We start from the raw sequence: 16,520 nt of genomic DNA on the forward strand, positions 1-16,520 counted from the left end.
TCTTCCTACATGGGACGATTATCTAGGAACGCTCTTCCTACATGGGACGATTATCTAGGAACGCTCTTCCTACATGGGACGATTATCTAGGAACGCTCTTCCTACATGGGACGATTATCTAGGAACGCGCTTCCTACATGGGACGATTATCTAGGAACGCTCTTCCTACATGGGACGATTATCTAGGAACGCTCTTCCTACATGGGACGATTAGCTAGGAACGCTCTTCCTACATGGGACGATTAGCTAGGAATGCTCTTCCTACATGGGACGATTATCTAGGAACGCTCTTCCTACATGGGACGATTATCTAGGAACGATCTTCCTACATGGGACGATTAGCTAGGAATGCTCTTCCTACATGGGACGATTAGCTAGGAACGCTCTTCCTACATGGGACAATTATCTAGGAATGCTCTTCCTACATGGGACGATTAGCTAGGAACGCTCTTCCTACATGGGACGATTATCTAGGAACGCTCTTCCTACATGGGACGATTATCTAGGAACGCTCTTCCTACATGGGACAATTATCTAGGAACGCTCTTCCTACATGGGACGATTATCTAGGAACGCTCTTCCTACATGGGACGATTAGCTAGGAACGCTCTTCCTACATGGGACGATTATCTAGGAACGCTCTTCCTACATGGGACAATTATCTAGGAACGCTCTTCCTACATGGGACGATTATCTAGGAACGCTCTTCCTACATGGGACGATTAGCTAGGAACGCTCTTCCTACATGGGACGATTATCTAGGAACGCTCTTCCTATATGGGACGATTATCTAGGAACGCTCTTCCTACATGGGACGATTATCTAGGAACGCTCTTCCTACATGGGAAGATTATCTAGGAACGCTCTTCCTACATGGGACGATTATCTAGGAACGCTCTTCCTACATGGGACGATTATCTAGGAACGCTCTTCCTACATGGGACGATTATCTAGGAACGCTCTTCCTACATGGGACGATTATCTAGGAACGCTCTTCCTACATGGGACGATTATCTAGGAACGCTCTTCCTACATGGGACGATTATCTAGGAACGCTCTTCCTACATGGGACGATTATCTAGGAACGCTCTTCCTACATGGGACGATTATCTAGGAACGCTCTTCCTACATGGGACGATTATCTAGGAACGCGCTTCCTACATGGGACGATTATCTAGGAATGCTCTTCCTACATGGGACGATTATCTAGGAACGCTCTTCCTACATGGGACGATTAGCTAGGAACGCTCTTCCTACATGGGACGATTATCTAGGAACGCTCTTCCTACATGGGACTATTATCTAGGAACGCTCTTCCTACATGGGACTATTATCTAGGAACGCTCTTACTACATGGGACGATTATCTAGGAACGCTCTTCCTACATGGGACAATTATCTAGGAATGCTCTTCCTACATGGGACGATTATCTAGGAACGCTCTTCCTACATGGGACAATTATCTAGGAATGCTCTTCCTACATGGGACGATTAGCTAGGAATGCTCTTCCTACATGGGACGATTATCTAGGAACGCTCTTCCTACATGGGACGATTATCTAGGAACGCTCTTCCTACATGGGACGATTAGCTAGGAACGCTCTTCCTACATGGGACGATTAGCTAGGAATGCTCTTTGACGATAATTGGCCTCGTGTCCACTATCCTCTCCAGGCTCCTTTAACTCCTCCAAACTCTTCTGTCCTACCCTGACTGCGCTGTCCCATCTGAATCCTCCCCTCCAGATCCCTCTCCCTTCCAGACTCCTCTGTCATTTCTTGAGTCTACTGTCCCCTTCAGATACCTCTGTCGCTTTCAGACTTCTCAACACCCTCCTAAATTTACTATCCCCTCCAGACTTCAGTATCTTCTTCAGACTCCTATGTCTCCTCATGACTGTACAATCCCCACCAGAGCCCTCTTGTACCTCAGAACATTCCTATCCCCTCAAGACTTCAGTATCTTCTCCAGACTTTTCGGTCCCCTCCCGAGTCTGCTATCCCCTCCAGTCCACAGTATCTTCTCCAGACTCCTCTGTCCCCTCTGGACTCCACTATTCCCTCCAGAACCCTCTGGAACTCAAGACACCCCTATCCCATCCAGATCCCTGTTTATGACTCCTTTGTCCCCTCCAGACTTCTCCGTTGCCTCCAGCTATCTCTTCCCCTCCTAAGTCCACTATCCCCTCCAGACCTCTTTGGTGGTGGCACATCTCCCCTAGAACAAAAGTATCAAGCAGTTTATATCCAACAGGTGTGATCCCTCTCCATACACATCAGATGACAGACTACTGCTTCAGCCAACACATGTCTAATGTGTATATGCACATTCTCTATGTCCACTCATATATGCTCGATGGTCACATCATGCTGTGTGACAAGTTTGATCAGATGCTCTAAATTTCTATAGTATAAAAGCAGCTGGATGGGCAGAAAGAACAGTGCCCCCTGGCCTTGCCTAGGACATGAGGCGCCCCCTCCCCTGACCACACTCTCATGGCGTCTCCTGTGCAGTGAATGAATACGCCGTTGTTATACCTTCTGGGAACACAATTAGACAAGTCTTGGACTTTGAGGTAGTTCCCATGGTAACTCCATCTGGCCGGATCTGTCCATGTTGAATGAACTTTCCCTCTCTTCTCAAGCCTTTTATCCAGCAATTTATTTCTCTTAAAGGGACACTATATATAAGATCCATTATGATGAGAACTTGTCCTTAGATGCAGCAAGTAAACTTGCCTGGTGGTGGTGAAGAGTTAAGAAGCAGGTATTGCTCTCTGGAGTCAGCCACTATAGACTCTCTGGTATATGGGAAAGGAAAGGTCATAGACTGCTGGTTCTGAACAACACAACACTTTATAACAGCTCCACTACTCAAATAAGATCCATTTATCATATGATCAGGTCACAAATCAAACAGCACTCCTTCAGGTTAGGATGAGGTACTACACCCTAAATAAATATTACTGTAAAAGACTTCATAGTGCCTATACAAATTATGATAAAGGACTACACTCTAATGATATGTCTTTGTCCTGTTGGTAGGGGCCCTATTTACTGGCCCGGTCATTTTAGAGCATTACCGTATAAGATATTGTCTGTGACTAGACAGGAAAGATGAGTATGGAGACAAGAGAAGTGTGAGCTTCCTACGGATGATACAGCCTCTTTACAGTAGTGTCTGAACAACAGAGAGTTTGCCAAGTGCAATTCCTGCCAGGACTGCAGTATAAGTGGTGCATTAGCTGTGACCGGAGACTAAGATACATTATATCACATGGACACAGCAACACATTACTTTCCAAGATGACCACTCATCTATATACTGAGCCTACATTGCTTGCTCCACTGCCCAGACCAGTGTATGAGATACCCAGAAATGTGTCAGACAAGCCTATACTATGCTGTGAAGCTGCTGTATCTAAGCATATGGTGTGTGATACTGTCTGCTTTATCTAAGCCTATCATAGAAACATAGAAGATTGTTGGCAGAAAAAGACCACTGGGTTCATCTAGTCTGCCCTTTTAGTATTTCCCTTCTTATTATCTTAGGTTTATCGAAGGTTTAAATTCTGTTATTGTCATCCTGTCTGCTCATGCTGTATCTAAGCCAATCATGTATGACACTTCAGAGAACCCATAGCTCGCAATTTTCCCAGGAGACAAGTGCAGAGATCTACACAGACAGAGACTACACAGATATACTAAACTATATACCCCATCATTATACAGGAGACATGCATACTTTACATTGCACACACAGCAGCACATCATTACGCTCATTTTAATAAACCCGACTTTGATGAATCTGTCACTTAGATCATTTCCACTGAATAATGGATGGCAACAATCTACATAAGGAACAGGTGGCTTACTGATCTGAGTCCAACAAGGCCGCTGTAATAATGTACCATAAAAGGGACCCTGACACCGAAACACACAGGAAATGTCACATTTTATAGAACCGGCTAAAACATTACTGTATATAGAATACAGTGGTGCCATAATTTGTTCAGGGACCGCGCTTGTAATCCAAATCTACTTACATCAAAGCAAATTTTCCCATAAGAAATCATAGAAATGCAGACAAATGGTTCCACACCCCAAAAATAATGATTTATTATTCTGAATAACATGTAAAAAAGATGAAACGAACATTCAGAAACAGCAGAATCTGTGATATTATAAGTTACTGTACAGTAATGGAGATGATGGGAAACACAAGCACTGACAGAGACTGGAGATGTGGGCACAGTATAGCAGCACTCTCTGTCCAGTGGGGTTACAGCTATGGAGAGATTACCCCACAGTCCTGTCCCCTGATGTAAGCCCCAGCCTGAAGTGGATGTGCTATGATTTATAAGGTAAGGGAGACTTCCTGGGTCAGAGTACAGGGCTGTAGACCCCGCTATATACAGACCATACCCCTCTCCTACTCGCGCTCCCACCCAGCACAGGGAGCTCTTAAACCAAAGCAAGTCACAATTTTGAAAAGCTCAATTAAACCAAGTTACTCTTAAACCAAGGTACCACTGTATAACTACTATAATACCACTCCTATATACAAGAATATAACTACTACAATACTGGTCCTACATGCAAGAATATAACTACTATAATACTGCCCCTACATGCAAGAATATAACTACTATAATACTGCTCCTATATACAGGAATATAACTACTATAATACTGCTCCTATATACAGGAATATAACTACTATAATACTGCTCCTATATACAGGAATATAACTACTATAATACTGCTCCTATATACAGGAATATAACTACTATAATACTGCCCCCTATATACAGGAATATAACTACTATAATACTGCTCCTATATACAGGAATATAACTACTATAATACTGCTCCTATATACAGGGATATAACTACTATAATACTGCTCCTATATACAGGAATATAACTACTATAATACTGCCCCTATATACAAGAATATAACTAATATAATACTGCTCCTATATACAAGAATATAACTACTATAATACTGCTCCTATATACAAGAATATAACTACTATAATACTGCTCCTATATACAAGAATATAACTACTATAATACTGCTCCTATATACAGGGATATAACTACTATAATACTGCTCCTATATACAAGAATATAACTACTATAATACGAACTGGAGACAATGGAACCGCTGCACATCCCATCTATGGCTGATGCTAATGCCGCTAGGCCTATATTAAAAATCAACACCAGAGTGTCTGTATATGAATTGATCAAGCCATATTGCCCCGTGTACCACCGCGCAGGTCCTCTGGTCCACACGGGTCCCTACGCTAACTCCACACCGTGTCGGTCAGCGACCGCCAACCCCGCAAAGCGTGCACGTGCAGGGAAGGGAGGCCATGGAACGGCCCTGCAACCCCAGTGTCACAGGACCAGACCCAAAAAGCCCCACCAAAACCCAGCCAGCACCACCGGCGGGGAAGGCTGCCCCCAAACGACACAAGTATGGATATGGTATTACACTTACCATTGCTGCTCTCACAGAATGGGGAAGACATAGGGTCCAGACATGTGAGCACAGGCATATCCTGCTAATTTTGGTCATGTGGGTCTTATAAAGGAGTGCTAGCTGTTCAGAGAGGGAGAACTGTAAAACACGAACTGGAGAGAATGGAACGGCTGCACATCCCATCTATGGCTGATACTAATGCCGCTAGGCCTATATTAAAAATCAACACCAGAGTGTCTGTATATGAATTGATCAAGCCATATTGCCCCGTGTACCACCGCGCAGGTCCTCTGGTCCACACGGGTCCCTACGCTAACTCCACACCGTGTCGGTCAGCGACCGCCAACCCCCCAAAGCGTGCACGTGCAGGGAAGGGAGGCCTGGCTTGATCAATTCATATACAGACACTCTGGTGTTGATTTTTAATATAGGCCTAGCGGCATTAGTATCAGCCATAGATGGGATGTGCAGCCGTTCCACTCTCTCCAGTTCGTGTATAACTACTATAATACTGCTCCTATATACAGGGATATAACTACTATAATACTGCTCCTATATACAGGAATATAACTACTATAATACTGCTCTCTATATACAAGAATATAACTACTATAATACTGCTCCTATATACAGGGATATACTACTATAATACTGCTCCTATATACAGGAATATAACTACTATAATACTGCTCCTATATACAAGAATATAACTACTATAATACTGCTCCTATATACAGGAATATAACTATTATAATACTGCTCCTATATACAGGAATATAACTACTATAATACTGCTCCTATATACAGGAATATAACTACTATAATACTGCTCCTATATACAGGAATATAACTACTATAATACTGCCCCCTATATACAGGAATATACTACTATAATACTGCTCCTATATACAGGTATATACTACTATAATACTGCTCCTATATACAGGAATATAACTACTATAATACTGCTGCCTATATACAGGGATATAACTACTATAATACTGCCCCTATATACAGGAATATAACTACTATAATACTGCTCCTATATACAGGGATATAACTACTATAATACTGCTCCTATATACAGGAATATAACTACTATAATACTGCTCCCTATATACAAGGATATAACTACTATAATACTTCTCCTATATACAGGGATATAACCACTATAATACTGCTCCTATATACAGGGATATAACTACTATAATACTGCTCCTATATACAGGGATATACTACTATAATACTGCTCCTATATACAAGAATATAACTACTATAATACTGCTCCTATATACAAGAATATAACTACTTTAATACTGCTCCCTATGGATTCATCTAAATCTCATTTTTCAGAAATCAATAAATATCAATACTACAAGCGATTTTAAGAAACTCTGTAAAAGGTTTTATTAAGCAAGAGTTTCCTTTTGTATTTAAAAAGCTGTTTTTTTTTCCTCCCCCCTCACTTCAGAAGAAGCAGGATTTCTGTGTCCATTATGCTCTATGGAGAAGGAGGGGTCTAGGGGGTGAGTGAGCACGGAGAGGAGAAAAGGCAGCGCTGGAAAACACTACATTCTGCAATCTTCTCTCACCAAGCTCCCAGCTAAGCAATGACGTCTCTGACCTGTGAATCCAGTGTTCTATGTGCCCAGACAGTCTGCATATTGTCCAGCTTCTTGTCTCCTCTTCCTGCTGACTCATCCCCCTCTATAGGTTATAATGGGACTCACCATGTGGGGGAGGTAGGAAAACAGCTTGAGTACAGAAAGAGTCTTTTTTTGCCAAATAAAACTGTGAGGATGATCAATATATATTCACGAGCTTGGATAAAATATCCCTGATCACTCATATTTGGCAAAGCTCCTCACCCCCCCCCCCCCCCCCCCCACACACACACACACTTTTTTTTGTTTCTTTTTGAAGCTGGTGTCCTGTTTTCCTTTGGGCACTAGATGTCACGGCTAGATGGATTGGGGCCATATAGTGAGAGTCCTGGATATTAACAGGTTCGCTTATCTCTTACCAGACTGGGGGGGCAATAAAACGTCCTCATGGTGTAATGGCTTTATGACAAGGGGTCTGGCTGCAATATGCATCCAGAGTTCACGCAGGAGACAATCAGAGGTCACTGTAGACGTCTATGGAGAAATTTGACCCCTTCAGAAAGATGACAAGCTGTCATATTCCAGAGGTGAGATTCGCTACAGGTCAGCAGGGTAGGGAGAGGGACCCACCATTGTAAAAGCAAGAAAGTGGCTCTAGGGGAACCCAGGGAAACCTGTAACTCCTCTAATCAGGTGCACACCAGACCCATGGTTGGTATGCCCGTGACCGGCAGGTGATGCCCCGTAGTTTGATGCCCCTGGAATGCTGATCGGAAACACGCCAGCCAAGTTATGAGGATTTGAAAATCTTCAGGCAAGCGTCTCCGGTCATAAAAGATGGACCATTAGCTCATTAGCATAGTCCCTGTCACCCCCCCTGTGAGGTCAGAGGAGGGAGGGAGACAACTGCTCTCACCATGCTTGATAAGGCAGGGAGTATGATGGGAGAGTGTTCAACACTTGGGGAACTTGTTATGAGTGTGTTGGCCCGCCGTTCCTGCTAATCCCCATAGCGTTCCAGTTCCAAACAGCCCGATAGCAAAGTAGGTTCTGGTTTTCTCCTTTTTATTTTAAGAACTGTTTTTACTGTGTATGTATGTGTCTGTATATTTTGTACCATCTCTTTTTTTATTGTGACCTGTACTGTATGCACTGTCCTTTTTTATTTGATATTAAATTTCACTTTAATAAGAGCTTTCCTGTGTTCTAAAAAGGCCCTATGTCTCTGAAGTAAAACGTTACCAGGGGTAAGTGATTACCATAAGATTGTGATAGACGTAATTTGTAGTTGCCTTAGGTGTGCATAAGGGTAAGGTGTCACGTCAGCCTTATTGTGACGTGTGGTGGCAGCAGAAAAAGTGTAGCTTGGTGTTAGGTTCTGGTTGGTAGCTGATCCAAGACGGTCCGAGGTGAGCCCGGTTGCCTACTAGCCAGAACCTAAGTCACGGGGATCGTGACAAATTGGTGGCAGCGGTGGGATATCTTAGAACATTAAGTCTGTGGAGTAATAAATTGCTCTGTACACTTAAGGGCTGAGTTATCTGTAGCAGACTTTCTCAGTCTACAGGAAGGCTCTCAGTGCATACACTTGGTTATAACAGACATATATATATATATACGTGAAACAGTTTTTCCCCTCCCCTGTTCTCTGTTCTTCTATCCTATCTTTTATTTGGCAAATCCCTGCTAAAATGGCGGAGGCATATCGAAATTACACGAGAGATGGGCTACGCAGCCTTTGTGAGCAAAGAGGTCTGGAAGGAGGGAATCGCAGTAAAGACCAGCTGATCCAAGCATTGATGGAAGATGATGCCCGGCCAGAGCAGCCTGTGGTCTCCACACCATCATCGGAGGCAGCAGAGGGTCCGGTTCTGGAATCAATGGGGCACCAACGTACTGGTAGCGCCAGTCCGCAGAATGGTACGGACTCTCCTTTACCTTTGATTCTCCAACAGATGGCCGACTGCGACCCAGCTGTGCGGTTGGAGCTTATACGGGAATTTGCAGCAGCACGACAGCAGGAGGCTGATCGAGAATTCGCAGCACGCGAACGCCAAGCTGAACGAGAATTCACCGCACGACAGGCAGAGGCCGAGAGGCAGCATCAGCTGGAACTAGCACGTGCCCAGAGGTCCAGTAATTTCCCACCCAACCGTGAGTCCAGTGAGACGGGACACCTTAAACCCCGTTTAGATCACTTCCCGGTGATGGAGAAGGATGGGGACCTGGACACGTTTCTCAGAGGCTTTGAGAAAATTTGCAGACAGTACCAGTTGCCTTGTGAGCAGTGGGCGCGGTACTTGACCCCAGGACTGAGAGGCAAAGCCCTGGAGGTTTTTGTCTCCTTGCCCAGAGACAAGGACGGTGACTATGAGGCCATTAAGCAAGCCCTCATCCAGAAATACAATCTCTCGCCAGAGATGTATCGGAAACGATTCCGGGCTATGCAGCGTGGACCTCATGACAGTTACTCAGATGTCGTTGATGGATTGAACACCAACTTTCACCAGTGGATCGAAGGACTGTCTATCCACACCTTTGAGGATCTCAAAGACCTGATGGTCAAGGATCAGTTTTTGCACCTGTGTCCCGCAGAAGTTCGTCAGTTCATCTTGGACCGAGAACCCAGAGACGCAGCGCAAGCAGCCAAGCTGGCCGACACCTACACTGCCAATCGGGCCCCGCACTATCAGAAGCCGGCAGTGACCAGCTGGAAAGGGGGTAAGCAGACTTCTACCAACTCTGTCCCTGCTACTCGACCCTCTGGGGGTTTTACCCCTGTGGTCCCCACCAAACCTGTTGCTGATACCCGCATCTGTTTTATGTGTCGCAAAGGGGGACATATTAGTCGAGACTGTCCCGAGAGGAAGAAACCAACCCCTGTGCCCAAATCACCGGTTTCCCCATCTACTGTTTTGTTTGTGGGTGGACGGGGAGGGAAGCTCAGTGATAACATGCAGGCCGTTACCGTGGGTAACAAAATCACGATGGGCTTGAGGGACACTGGGGCGGAGATCACCCTGGTTCGCCCGGAACTGGTGAACGAAGAGGACTTAATCCCTGGGAAAACACAAACTGTGACTGGGATTGGAGGAGTGAGCCCCGCTTTGCCCATGGCGAGGGTATTTCTTGACTGGGGGGCTGGGAGTGGAATAAGGGAGGTGGGAGTGACGGATCATATTCCCACGGATGTCTTATTAGCCACTGATCTTGGTTCCTTAGTCTCCCACTATGTACCTGCTGATGTCAGGGAGGATTCACAGGTTCCTGGCATTTCATGTGCATCCCCCTCATTGGTTGGTGCTAGTGCGGAGGTCTATAAAGATGACCTCACTGTTTGTACTAACCCGTTAATTGTGATAAACATGAGTACTAATCCTGATGCCAATTACATAGGTAATGAATCTGATGTATATAACCAGGACTGTACCAGGCTTCCATCTGTCCCCCTCACCCCTGATCCTCAGCAGGTGGGCGGAACAGATTGTAAGTACATAGCTGTGGTGACGCGTAGTGGGCGGGGCCACTCTGACACAGTGAGTGGAAGCTCCCCTGCGGTGTGTATACCAGCAGCTGGAGGGTCAGCTGACAGCTCACAGCTGAATCAAGGCATCAGAGCAGACGAGGTGATGTCTGGCAACTCTCAAAGTGACTGGGCCCAATTTCAGGCAGCTTTGCTGACTGATGGGACGTTACAGAAACTGAGAGAGCTGGCTGATAGCACCCCGGCTGAGTCTGATACCGAGCGGATAACCTGGGATCAGGGCCGTCTCTATAGGCAGATGATTCCCACCGAGGATCAACCGGAATGGGTGCAGAGTAGGCAGTTGGTAGTGCCTCGTCCATTCCGGGAGCGACTACTGCAAGTGGCCCATGAGATACCCCTCGCAGGCCACTTGGGTATCCGCAAGACCCAGGACCGGTTGAAACAGCGTTTCTATTGGCCGGGTATGGGAAAAGAAGTGGCTAACTTCTGCCGGTCATGTCTGGTCTGTCAAAGGATGGGAAAGCCTGGGCAGGTTCCCAAGGCTCCCCTCATCCCTTTACCGATCATAGATGAGCCGTTCCAGCGGGTGGCCGTAGATATTGTAGGACCGTTAGCAGTACCCAGTAGTTCTGGCAAAAGCTACATTCTGACCGTGGTAGATTATGCTACTAGGTACCCAGAAGCAGTTGCCCTATCCTCCATCAGGGCCGATAAAGTTGCGGATGCACTTCTCACCATCTTTTCCCGAGTAGGATTTCCTAAGGAGATGCTGACGGATCAGGGAACACAGTTTATGTCTAACTTGATGGAGTGCCTCTGCAAGAAAATACAGGTGCAGCATCTGGTCGCCAGTGCCTATCACCCACAGACTAATGGTCTGTGTGAGCGGTTCAATGGCGTCCTCAAGCAGATGCTCAAGATGCTTGTGGAGTCCCACGGACGGGACTGGGAGCGGTACCTCCCGCACCTGCTATTTGCTTACAGAGAAGTACCTCAGGCATCCACTGGGTTCTCTCCGTTTGAGCTCCTCTATGGAAGACGAGTACGGGGTCCCCTAGATCTCATCAAGGAATCCTGGGAGGGAGAAGTGGGTCACCCTGACGTCTCGGTCGTAGACTATGTACTAAGATTCAGGGAGAGGATGGAAACCCTGACCGGCCTGGTTCAGGAGAACATGGCCCAGGCGCAGGATAGTCAGAAAAGGTGGTACGACCGAAATGCCCGAGAGCGCATTTACGCCGTCGGACAAAAGGTGTGGGTACTTGTACCCATGCCTCAAAACAAGCTGCAGGCCGCATGGGAAGGTCCTTACACCATTCACCAGCGGGTGAATGATGTGAACTATGTTGTCACTATTGATCATATTCGCAAGAAGCACAAAGTGTTTCATGTTAACATGATCAAGGCCCATGTGGAGCGTGACACGTGTGTCATGCCAGTGTGCAGTCTGCCAGAGGAAGGGGAGAGTGACAGTCTAGTTGACGTCGTAGCTGACGCAAAGACCGAGGGGACCCTAGCCGAGGCCCAGCTGAACCCACAGCTAACAGAGACCCAGAAGTCCCAGCTGTGGGCGGTGCTGAACCCTTTCCTGTCCACGTTCACGGGGAAACCAGGGAGGACTAGCCTTGCGGTGCACCATGTAGACACGGGTGCGCACCTCCCTATCCGACAGTCAGCCTACCGGGTCTCCTTAGAGGTGCGGGCGGACATGAAGAGGGAGATAGAGGAGATGTTGGGCATGGGCGTGATCCAGAGATCCCATAGCTCATGGGCCTCACCGGTTGTTCTTATCCCTAAGAAAGACCGGACAACTCGTTTTTGTGGGGACTATCGGAAACTGAATGCCATCACGGTGTTCGATGCGTATCCGATGCCCCGCATTGAAGAGTTACTGGATCAGCTCGCCGGTGCCCAATACATCACGATTATGGACTTAAGTAGGGGATACTGGCAGATTCCCATGTCCAAAGAAGCCCAGGAGAGGTCAGCCTTCATCACGCCATTTGGGCTGTACGAGTATGTCGTCATGCCCTTTGGCATGAAGAATGCCCCTGCCACATTTCAGCGCTTGGTTAACCAGCTGCTCGAGGAGTTTGAAGGGTTTGCAGTAGCTTACCTGGATGACATCGCTGTGTTTAGTCAGACCTGGGAGGATCACCTGTCCCACCTGTCACAGGTGCTACAGCGGATCCAAACAGCCGGGCTGACAATCAAGCCTGGAAAGTGTCAGATGGCCATGACAGAGGTCCAGTACCTTGGACACAGAGTAGGGGGAGGGACCTTGAGACCCGAACAAGGTAAGGTGGAGGCTATTGTAGCCTGGCCCACCCCCAAGACCAAAAAGCAGGTGATGTCCTTTCTAGGGACTGCAGGGTACTATAGGAAGTTCATTCCCAACTATAGCACCCTTGCAAAACCCTTAACGGACCTCACAAAAAAGAGATTGCCACAAGTGATTAGTTGGACCCCAGATTGTGAGCAAGCTCTAACGGCGCTAAAGCGGGCCCTGGCAAGCGCACCAGTCTTGCAAAGCCCCGACTTTAACCGCCAATTCATCGTCCAGACTGACGCCAGCGCATATGGCCTAGGCGCTGTGCTCAGTCAGGTCAATGCAGCAGGGGAAGAGCATCCCATACTTTACCTGAGTAGGAAACTGCTATCTAGGGAAGTAGCATACGCCACGGTGGAGAAAGAGTGCTTAGCCATCGTGTGGGCCCTGCAGAAGTTGCAGTCGTACCTGTATGGGCGCCGATTTACGGTCATTACTGATCACAACCCGCTGAGTTGGTTACACCGGGTAGCTGGTGACAACGGGAAGTTGCTGAGGTGGAGTTTGGCGCTGCAGCAGTATGAGTTCACCATCCAACACAAGAAGGGAAGTAATCATGGTAATGCCGATGGATTGTCCCGGCAGGGCGAAGTGGTTGAGGATGGCGTGGGATATTGATGGATGGATCAATAGTCCCGTGCCATATCTCAAAGGGGGAGGTGTGAGGATGATCAATATATATTCACGAGCTTGGATAAAATATCCCTGATCACTCATATTTGGCAAAGCTCCTCACCCCCCCCCCCCCCCCCCCCCACACACACACACACTTTTTTTTGTTTCTTTTTGAAGCTGGTGTCCTGTTTTCCTTTGGGCACTAGATGTCACGGCTAGATGGATTGGGGCCATATAGTGAGAGTCCTGGATATTAACAGGTTCGCTTATCTCTTACCAGACTGGGGGGGCAATAAAACGTCCTCATGGTGTAATGGCTTTATGACAAGGGGTCTGGCTGCAATATGCATCCAGAGTTCACGCAGGAGACAATCAGAGGTCACTGTAGACGTCTATGGAGAAATTTGACCCCTTCAGAAAGATGACAAGCTGTCATATTCCAGAGGTGAGATTCGCTACAGGTCAGCAGGGTAGGGAGAGGGACCCACCATTGTAAAAGCAAGAAAGTGGCTCTAGGGGAACCCAGGGAAACCTGTAACTCCTCTAATCAGGTGCACACCAGACCCATGGTTGGTATGCCCGTGACCGGCAGGTGATGCCCCGTAGTTTGATGCCCCTGGAATGCTGATCGGAAACACGCCAGCCAAGTTATGAGGATTTGAAAATCTTCAGGCAAGCGTCTCCGGTCATAAAAGATGGACCATTAGCTCATTAGCATAGTCCCTGTCACCCCCCCTGTGAGGTCAGAGGAGGGAGGGAGACAACTGCTCTCACCATGCTTGATAAGGCAGGGAGTATGATGGGAGAGTGTTCAACACTTGGGGAACTTGTTATGAGTGTGTTGGCCCGCCGTTCCTGCTAATCCCCATAGCGTTCCAGTTCCAAACAGCCCGATAGCAAAGTAGGTTCTGGTTTTCTCCTTTTTATTTTAAGAACTGTTTTTACTGTGTATGTATGTGTCTGTATATTTTGTACCATCTCTTTTTTTTATTGTGACCTGTACTGTATGCACTGTCCTTTTTTATTTGATATTAAATTTCACTTTAATAAGAGCTTTCCTGTGTTCTAAAAAGGCCCTATGTCTCTGAAGTAAAACGTTACCAGGGGTAAGTGATTACCATAAGATTGTGATAGACGTAATTTGTAGTTGCCTTAGGTGTGCATAAGGGTAAGGTGTCACGTCAGCCTTATTGTGACGTGTGGTGGCAGCAGAAAAAGTGTAGCTTGGTGTTAGGTTCTGGTTGGTAGCTGATCCAAGACGGTCCGAGGTGAGCCCGGTTGCCTACTAGCCAGAACCTAAGTCACGGGGATCGTGACAAAAACCTATTACAGAGTTTCTTAAAATCGCTTGTACTATTGATTTCTGGAAAAAAAAGACAGTTAGACGTTAAATAGGCAGTGGGATTTTTTACTGAATATGTCTTAAGTAATAAGACGGTGTGATGTTGAGTGGTTTCTATGTACATATATCTGTTCGGTAACTCTTTCTCCCCTGGTTTCCCCTTAGTTGTTTGTCATAGACAATGGAGCAGATGACTGGAGGATCGCCATGACCTATGAGCGGATTTTCTATATCAGCCTGGAGCTGCTCATCTGTGCCATTCACCCCATCCCTGGCGAGTACAAATTCTTCTGGAATGCCCGCCTGGCCTTCTCCTACACACCATCCCAGGCCGAAGCCGACGTGGACATCATCCTTTCCATCCCCATGTTCCTGCGGCTCTACCTGATCGCCCGGGTCATGCTCTTGCACAGTAAACTCTTTACTGACGCTTCGTCCCGTAGTATAGGGGCGCTCAACAAGATTAATTTTAACACTCGCTTTGTAATGAAGACTTTGATGACCATCTGCCCGGGCACTGTGTTACTGGTCTTCAGCATCTCCTTGTGGATTATTGCTGCATGGACTGTGCGTGTCTGTGAGAGGTGAGCTGTAATAACATACTAATGGGCACTAACTTTGCTTTACTTGCACTTTTCCTGAATTCATATTCTGTACTCCACTCACATCCAGAGCTGTATTCACAATTCCGCTGTTATGTTAGACTAGTTCAGTCACAGTGACACAGTGCACTTAGAAGTCTGTTGTTACTTTCTCTTTTCTACACTCACATCCAGAGCTGTATTCACAATTCTGCTGTTCTGTAGAGCTGCAGTCTTTGAGTCCTTTTACAAGCACAGATAAACCACTTAAAGGGAATGTGTCATCAGAAAATGACTTATTGTATAAATAATTTTTCGATGGTACATGGTAAACATACTTTTTATAAATTTTAGATTTGTTCTAGTTTCTCTCTATATTTAAGAAAAAAATCCCGATATGTTGCAGTTTTCATTCTCACCACTGGGGCTAAAACTAAGCTGAGACTTCCTGTTAAAATGATCTGTACAGCATTGGGCTATGTTCACACTATGTTTAACAGCGCCCACTGCATAGCATTTGACGTTGTTAAACTGCCGGCTTCATTCAGGACGTTACTGCAGCCAATACCTCTGTATTTTTTTACAATTGACTGGCGGGCATCGGGTGTGTCCGCAAATCAATTAGCCATTCACTTCAATGTAAAGTGCTTCCGACTTTACATTGTGTGAACAGCTATTATTTACGGACGCTGTTTGGTGGACAGGCATAATAGGCATTAACATAAGGCTGGGTTCCCACAGCGTATTTGCAATCCGTTCAATCCGTTTTAAATAGTTACTTTTAATGTTCAGGAGAACAGTCAACACTATTTTTGTGTCCGTTAAAAAAAAACCAAAAACACATCCGTTACGATTTGTGTTTTTTAATAATGGAAGTCAATGGAAAAACGTACACAATGACACACAATTGCATCAGTTCTCGCATCCGTTTTTTTCCATAAAAAGTACATGTTAAACGGATTACAGAAATGCAGTGTGAACCCAGCCTTATTTTAAAGAATGGATGGTAAAATAATGATGTGTGCATACAGCAGACTTCAATGCAATGCCGCCCCTGCAGTAAAGAGTGATTCC

The 16,520-nt window shown here is 46.2% G+C and overlaps 1 protein-coding gene across 4 annotated transcripts in view; it reads left to right on the forward strand.

The window, feature by feature from the left end:
• KCNN3 (potassium calcium-activated channel subfamily N member 3) overlaps positions 1–16,520 on the forward strand; it is a 116,793-nt gene that overhangs the window by 70,774 nt on the left and 29,499 nt on the right. For all 4 annotated transcript variants that reach the window (XM_069949362.1, XM_069949361.1, XM_069949363.1 and 1 more), the window contains exon 3: positions 15,031–15,449. In XM_069949362.1, coding sequence (XP_069805463.1) covers positions 15,031–15,449 — 419 coding nt within the window. The remainder of the gene's footprint in view (positions 1–15,030; positions 15,450–16,520) is intronic.

The sequence above is a fragment of the Dendropsophus ebraccatus genome, chromosome 13, assembly GCF_027789765.1.
Source record: "Dendropsophus ebraccatus isolate aDenEbr1 chromosome 13, aDenEbr1.pat, whole genome shotgun sequence".
In the NCBI taxonomy this organism is placed as follows: domain Eukaryota; kingdom Metazoa; phylum Chordata; class Amphibia; order Anura; family Hylidae; genus Dendropsophus; species Dendropsophus ebraccatus.